Below are 8,149 nucleotides of genomic sequence, written 5' to 3' on the forward strand. Positions count from 1 at the left end.
ATTGGGAAAGAAAAAAAAAAAGCAGCATGGCAAATGAAATTAAGGCAACGAAGGAAGAAGATGCAATTAAGGGTATTTGTAATGCGGTTTGATTTAGTTTTTTAGAAAAAAGTTATTCGATCCAATAGTTTAATTAAATTGCAGTTTGATTTGTTCGATTTTTTTAATTAACTAAAAAAAATGTTATATTATTTCACAAAATCATAACATTAAAATTATAGAACACAAATACGTTATAACTATCAAAAATCTTGATTCAATAAAATTTAACGAACAAAAAAATTAAAATAAATAAAACTTAGGATCACACTTTAACAAATATGTTAAGAAATTTCTAAATATAGTAAAACAAATGAACTAACTTAATGAAATGACACAAAATAACACAAAACTAATAAAAGTGTCATTATATTATGCAACAAAATAACACAGCTGAAAGATCTAAAGTATATTAAAAACAATAAAATTCTTCCAACTTATTTTTAATACTATTATGTCAATATATTTAAAATGTTGAAAACATCTATGTTGGCACAAAGAACTTCATAACTTGTAATTAAAATATGCTCTTTCACAAAAAAAATGTAGGCAATACATAAATATATTGTGCCCACTTAATTCTCTTGAAACCGAAAGCTGCAACCGAGACATGGAATTTGGGGTTTGATCTTCCTTCGTTAGAGAGAAATTGTAAGAGATTGAGAATGGCGCTGCTAGGGACTAAGGTTATTTGGTGTTTGGGCCTTTGGTTCGAGGGTTGGTTTTTTAAAATTTTTTAGGTGATTGGTTCAGTTCGATTCGTTAGAATTTTCAGTCTCAAAACTAAAAACCGAATCGCAAAAAAAAAAATAATAATAAAACGTGATTTTTTTTATTTTTTTGGTTTTCGATTTGTTCGATTTTCAGATTTTCGGTTTGGTTGATTGGTTTTATTCGGTTCGAATCAACTTTGACCACCTCTAGATACAATGAGTAATAAGTGAGAGAAAAGAGAAAAAAAAAAGTAAAGTGCCATAAAAATATGGATAATTTATACTAATAAAATAAATAGAATTTAAAATCACGCAGATGTCTTAAATTAGAAGTAGTTACACATCTTATTCTAAATATTTTTATATAAATTGAATTAAATTGACTCGATTTACACTATATACATGTAAATTGAACGAAGTTGATTCGATTTATTACTTATATAGATTATTGACAAGCCAATTGTTTACTTATTTTTCATTAACTTTAAACATAAATAATAAAAAAATTATTTAGATTCAAACAAAATATAAAAAAATCAAAACGAATAAGAATAGAAATTTAACTTTTGTGTTTTAGTTCAGAAAAATTTATATTTTTACAAATTTCTAAATTTAAAATGGAACAATAAATAATTTTTAAAAGTTCATTAAAAATCATCTTTTGACTCGTTAGTATCTAAAAAATCAGTATAAAGACTTTTGATATTGAAAAAGTTATTATAAAGTTGCATAAGAATTAGAACTTGGATTTTTCGAAAGTAAAAAATGATAAATAGTTATACAATATAAAAAGATCAACTATATTTATATAATATGTAATTTAAGAAATAATTAAAATATTATATCAATTAAATTATCATTTAACTTATGAAATTAAGTGTAAAACTTACATTTTGATGATATTGCTCTTAAAAATTCAAATTTGATTTAGAAGTAACATCATCAAAGCGTTTGTTTTATACTTAATTTCACAAATTAAATGATAATTTAATTGATATAATATTTTAATTATTTTTCAAATTACATATTGTATAAATATAGTTGATCTTTTTATATTGTATAACTATTTGTTACTTGAAAAAAATCCTAGTTTTAATTCTTATATCACGTTGGAGGGCTATATTTTATAATAACATGTTTATTGATCTGTTTTAAATTCATAAGTTTGTAAAAATGTAAATTTTTTAAAATTTGAACTAAAACACAAAAGTTAAATTTCTATTCTTGTTTATTTTGATTTTTTGATATTTTATTTAAATTTAAATGAAATGTATTTTTTATTGATATTTATTTTTAAAGTCATTAACTTAAAAGTAAAAAATACGAATAATCTATATAAATAGTAAATCAAATTAGGCTGATTCAATTTATTGTATATATACTATATTAATAGTAAATTGAATCAACTATTTGTATAAAATACACATAATAAATCAAATTATGTAGAGAAAATTTCACTCCCCTTCCCTACGAAATGCTAAAATGACACTCCCCTCTCCTCTATTTATAAAATGTACATTCTCCTCCCTTATCACTTTTAAAAAAGCTCCTCTTTAATCTATTTTAAATTTTTTGTGTTAACTAATGTTAACTTTATCTATTTTTCAAAAAAAAATAAATTATTTTTTACAAAAATATCCTTTAGCAAAAATTTTATTTTTTTGTCATTAAATTTTGCTTACCAAAATACTTTTTAATAAATTAATTTTTTATTGATTAATTATTTTTTTCTTAAAAAATAATAAAGTTAACATTAGTTAATACAAAAAATTTAAAATGGATTAAAGAGGAGGTTTTTTAAAAGTTATAAGAAAAAAGAATATATATTTTATAAATATAAGAGAGGAAAATGTTATCTCAATTATGTATACTGCTTATATATTAACGTAAATCGAATCAATTTAATTCGATTCATATACAAATATATAGAACAAGACAAGACGTATGATGTAGAACATCTACATTTTAAATTCCATTTATCAGCATAAATTATCCTAAAAATATTGAAGCAGCACAGCACTGATCCCGCTCCCCCCCAAACCAAAAAAAAAAAAAAAAAAAAAAACCATAAAGGCCACATATGCCAATTACTCCCTCCACCGGCATCAATCAAAGTCGTTAATGGGGGAACAAAGTCACAATACTATATTAGCCATGGGGTCCGCCTCCCACAGAAGCATAAAGAAAACAAAAGTAGAGAATCTTTGGTGGCTACAATGCTGCTTTTATCTTGTGTCTCATTTTCTATAAAGAAAAGAAAAACCTTTCACTGATCATCAGAATTCAGATCATATCCAACTACGTTCTGTTCTTCACTGCAACACTATCTATAATTGTCACCCAACAGCAATAATAATGGTGGCGCAAACGAAGGAATTGTTCCAAAAGGCTCTGAGGAACTTCAAGTCTTTCTTCTTCTGTCCAGGCTATCAAAAACTTCCCAAGAATCCGCCACCCCGCACCCGCAATACTGAATTTTCCTTTTCTACTGTCAATTATGACAGTGACTTCACCCGCCATTGCGATTCATTGGCCCCCAGTAAGCTCAAGAAGAAGCAGCCTTTGTCATCATCTCATCAGAAGCAACACAACAATGAGGGTATGTTGGAGAAGAAGCTGAGGGAGTTGGAGATGTTGGAGACGAAGGATCGTGTGGAACATGTGTTGGACATTGAAGAGGTTCTCCATTACTATTCTCGCCTTAAATGCCCCTTCTATATTGAAATTGTCGACAAGTTCTTCATGGAAATTTACACAGACTTCTTTGCTTCGCATGTTAATTCACCACCATGCATTGTTAACTCTAATAAGCCCAACCAACTTCCTTAAGCTTTTCACGCTCACCTTCTCTGTAACTCGGGATCAATCATCACTTTCTTCTGCATCGGGAACCAGTTACATATTTACATTGCAATCTTTTTCTCTTTTTGTTTGTGTGATTACCAAAAGAAAAATTATGCGTTAATATGTTCATGGGCCAATGGAACCCCAACACTAAATTAAAAGTTGGTGCCCCATGGTTTGTTGGGCTTCCATTTTCAATGCATTGTACATTTTGGACCAAAATAAGCTACTAGTTCAGATCTAGGCCTGAAAGTTGAGAACCCAAGACAACTCAACAAAAACAAAAACAAAGCGACCAGGCAAGAGTAAGATGTGCAGAGGATGTAAGGGTGATACTTCTGAGGGTCCAAAGCCCATGTGTATTTAAAATGGAGAGTTCTAGACATGGAGCCCATTTTCCATTTGGGCTCATGATTGCATAGCACTAGATGATGAAACGTAAGTGGGGTCCGAAGAAACGTGCTAGGGTTTTCAGATATGAGAAGTGAGCCAATTAGTCTTAGGCTCTTAGCTCGTATCCTATATCTCTCCCTTCTCACCTCAAATATTTCGAGTTCAAATTTTATCAATTGCAATCGAAAAAAAAAAAAATTTTGATAAATATATGAAGAGTGTGTGAATATACTGTGTATTTAAAATTGATAGTTGTCCGATCCATTTAAAATACCTAAAATTAAAAATTGTTGAAATACCTAAAATTAAAAATTGTCTCATTCATCTGACAAAAAAATATATATAAATGAGAAGTGGATCCCATCTCATTCAAGCCAATAAGTTAAGGAATCCCAGTGACCCGCCAATCATCATATAGTTGCATTTCATGAATGAATTCACAAATAAATTTACCGCACCACTCTTTCATGGCTGCTTCATTGAAGAGCGAGCTAGCTAAGCTACCTAAATAAGGTTGAATTATAATAGAACTAAAATTTTAAAAATTGAAAGTTCAACCAAAATTTAACTAGAATTGAATAGAATATAAAAAATAATCTTTTATATTTATTTTAAACCGATTAATTGTTAAAAAATCAAACTAATAGACTAATCAAGTTTTTGACTGATTATTTTAGTTTTTAACCGGTTCATTACTAACCAGTTTTATCATACATGGAAGAAGTTTGGTGACCGATTCTGAATTGACCGGACCGACTCTTGATTCCCATCCGATTAACATGCATTTATATTTCTCATTCTTCTTTTCTAATAGATTTTCGTACAACTTAAAATGTAATAATAATACTAATAATTACAGTGGTCACGAATTGAATGGATCAACATAATGATTAAATGTCGTCCGATCCCATTCTGGTCCAGGTCCATGAGTATAGCGTTAGCTAAGTTTAACTGTTATCGATCAAAATAATTAAAATGAGTTGATGAGTGTATGAAGCAGAGTTGTTTTGTTTTAATATTGAAGGGAAGGGTTCCCCGAGTGAAAGAAGATTGGTGTAAATGATTATTGAAGAAGAAGTTGCAATGCAAGTAAGTGGTGGTCCAAGAAATAGAAAGGTCCGGTGGTCGATCGGAGCGAGTAGAAAGTGTTAGGATAGAGTACAAATTAAAGATGACAAGTTGCCATCTTCAAATTCTTTTCTAATAATGTCTATGTCGTCCTCATCTCTAAATATATACCTACGTATACATGACCACACGAGCTAATGCATCTCTCTGTCATGCTACTCATGCTTACCACCATGCTTGTCTTGCCCTTTTCATATATCTACTCATCTACCTGTAAAACTCTTGATCAATCATCAAAAACACAATACGCAAATATAAGTATTTCTTTTAAACCTTCTCTTTACTGCTAAGCTATTCTATGTACATGCAAATGTGTCATATATACACGCCACTAAGTCTGTATTTGTATAAACACTAAATTATTTTTAACAAAAAAAAATTTATTAATTTATATGTATAAATTTTAAAATATATATGTACAAACTATATTGATTTATGTGTATAAAATTTTAATAAATATTACATATATTATTTTTAGGATAAGAATATATAATTGAATGTGTAATGACTAATAATTCAGCATATATCATTTTAGCTGTGATATATATATAAGGCTAATAAAATCAATTATAATAAAGCAAACGAAAATCATCATATTACAACGGTGTTTTTGGGCCTGCTTAATGCAAACATGTATAGTTGCTTAAGCCGCCAAACCTCTCCACCAGCTATCTATCTCTTAAAATGAACCAATCATTGTTAGTCACATCCTTGAAAGCTACATTACGTCCCAAACCTTCTCATTCATTCTCAGTAGTTGTCACACTTCATCAATTTGTCATGTTTCCACTCTCACATCTCTCTCTTCTTTCTATTTACATTCAATATTACATTATCACTACCCTAATATTGAAAGAATTGCGAAATATCAACCACTCATCAATTGCATTGATGATGGTCTCCTATTTTTAAACATTTAATATATAATTATTTTATTAAAATAGACATATATACTCTCTTAAACTTGTTTTTCCCGTACATATATATAGATCCTTCACCTTAATTACTAACATAATTCTATTTGTGTACATTATTTACTATTTAAAGAAAATCAGTTACCTTCTTTGATTTTACACTTTTTTTTTATGCAAAATCAAAGTTTTCATTTTTGTGTAATTTTCTTTAACTATTCTTAATTAGTTATAGGTTTTCTTAATGAAAAAAAATAGTAAAAAGAAAAACTTGGTCAAGCCAATAAAAGGTGTTGACACTAAACAATAATGAAGGCCTAAGCTACTTTATATGGCAGAAACCTGATGTTTGCAAGGAATAAGGGTTTACCCATGTGTCGATGAAATTGTTAGGTATTTAGGCAATATGAGTATAATATAACCCAAAGTGAGATGCACTGATGCAGGGTGAGTGCGCGTGAGTGGTGATGCATGCATTGGTCCTGCATTTGAAGCAGAAAGATATAGAAATCCAATCACACGGTTATTAGAATTAAAGTTTGAGGACCACGAATATTTAAGACAGTAAATACAAATTAACGAATAGGAATGGTCCTGAATAATGAGCATATGCATATAGCTGCACCAGCTGGTGATTTTCACGTGCGTTCTGGACCATTGTAGTATTACTACTATTTCCTATATACATACATGTACAATCGTAGGGCAACTCCTTCACCTTTCGAGAGGTTGACATATATGGGGTCGCAGCTAACTATAGACTTTATATATCTTTATTTTAGGGCAAATCACAGTAATAAACCAAGGGGAGCAAAATTTTACACGAATCAGCCGAAACGAAAACTGCTTCATGAATCTACCAATGCATGTTTATATGTAGTTCGAACCAGCTAAATTCAAACTCCATTTTTACATAATTCGAACCAGTTGGGTTCGAATTATACACAAACACACGCACACATAGGGGTGGCAACGGGGCGGGTTTTTGCTCTACCCGACCCCGCCCCGCCCTACAAAAAACCCGCATGAAACTCGAATTATATCATGAATAATTCGAATCAGTCACATTCGAATTACTTGAAAACGCGTGCGTGGATGTAGGAATTAATGTGTGTGTAATTCAAACCCAACTGTTTTGAATTAGTGTGTGCGTGTGTTTGTGTATAATTCAAACCCACCTGGTTCGAATTAGTGTGTACGTGTGTTTGTGTATAATTCGAACCCAGCTGGTTCGAATTATGTAGAAATTGAGTTCGAATTTAGCTGGTTCGAACTACATATAAACGTGCATTGGTGGATTCATAAAGCAGTTTTTGTTTTGGCTGATTCGTGTAAAATTTTGCTCCCCTTAACTTATTATTGTGATTTGCCCTTTATTTTATTTTAGAAAAAGTCTAGAAAGCAAACTACAATATAAACTAACTTAAATAAACTTTTTTTTATTTTTAATTTTAAAATTTAAAAAATTAATTTTTTTTATAACTGACCTATTTTTTTAACTAATTGGTTCTAGTTGATTATACTCTTAATTAATTCTCTAACAAAACTGTTTATTTTATTATCATGTATATGTATGGTATATAGTTAGGTTTAGTCTAATTAAGTGCATAACAGAAAATATTGACATTGATAGAAAAATATTATGGAGCTATCAAAATTTATTATTTTTTATCATCACTTAGCCATTAATTAACTCAATTTTTTTAGTTTAGTTTATTTAATCTAGTAATCCAACAACATACTTTATTCTATACTTTTAAACCACTACAAGAAAAACGTTGAGTACCGTCAAATTTAGCATCACAAAGTAACGATGAATTTACCGTCAGAATTACCGTAACTACATTGAATTCGTAAGGTTTCTTAATTACCGGCGGATTCTGTTTTCTGACATTAAATTCGTCAGTAAGTTTGAGAGGGAAAATAAATTAAATTAGCGCGTCCTTTATCATCAGTTTACCGTCATATTAATCTGAGGATAACTCAATTTAGTGAAACGATGCGTTTTGGTGACCCGCAATGGTTTACTGCCGAAAAATTTCGACAGTAAATCCGATGGTAAAAGTGGTGTAAATTCAAATCACGAACCCATTTCCCCTCATTCGAATCCTCACCACCATC

At 29.7% G+C, this 8,149-nt stretch overlaps 1 protein-coding gene across 1 annotated transcript; it reads left to right on the top strand.

Annotated features, from left to right (window-relative positions):
• On the top strand, window positions 2,833-3,848 carry LOC107632942. The gene has a single exon (XM_016336586.2). It carries the CDS (start codon window positions 3,108-3,110, stop codon window positions 3,579-3,581), a length of 474 nt encoding a protein of 157 aa, XP_016192072.1. The 5' UTR covers window positions 2,833-3,107; the 3' UTR covers window positions 3,582-3,848.

Source organism: Arachis ipaensis, chromosome B03, assembly GCF_000816755.2.
Source record: "Arachis ipaensis cultivar K30076 chromosome B03, Araip1.1, whole genome shotgun sequence".
NCBI classification, from domain to species: Eukaryota; Viridiplantae; Streptophyta; class Magnoliopsida; order Fabales; family Fabaceae; genus Arachis; species Arachis ipaensis.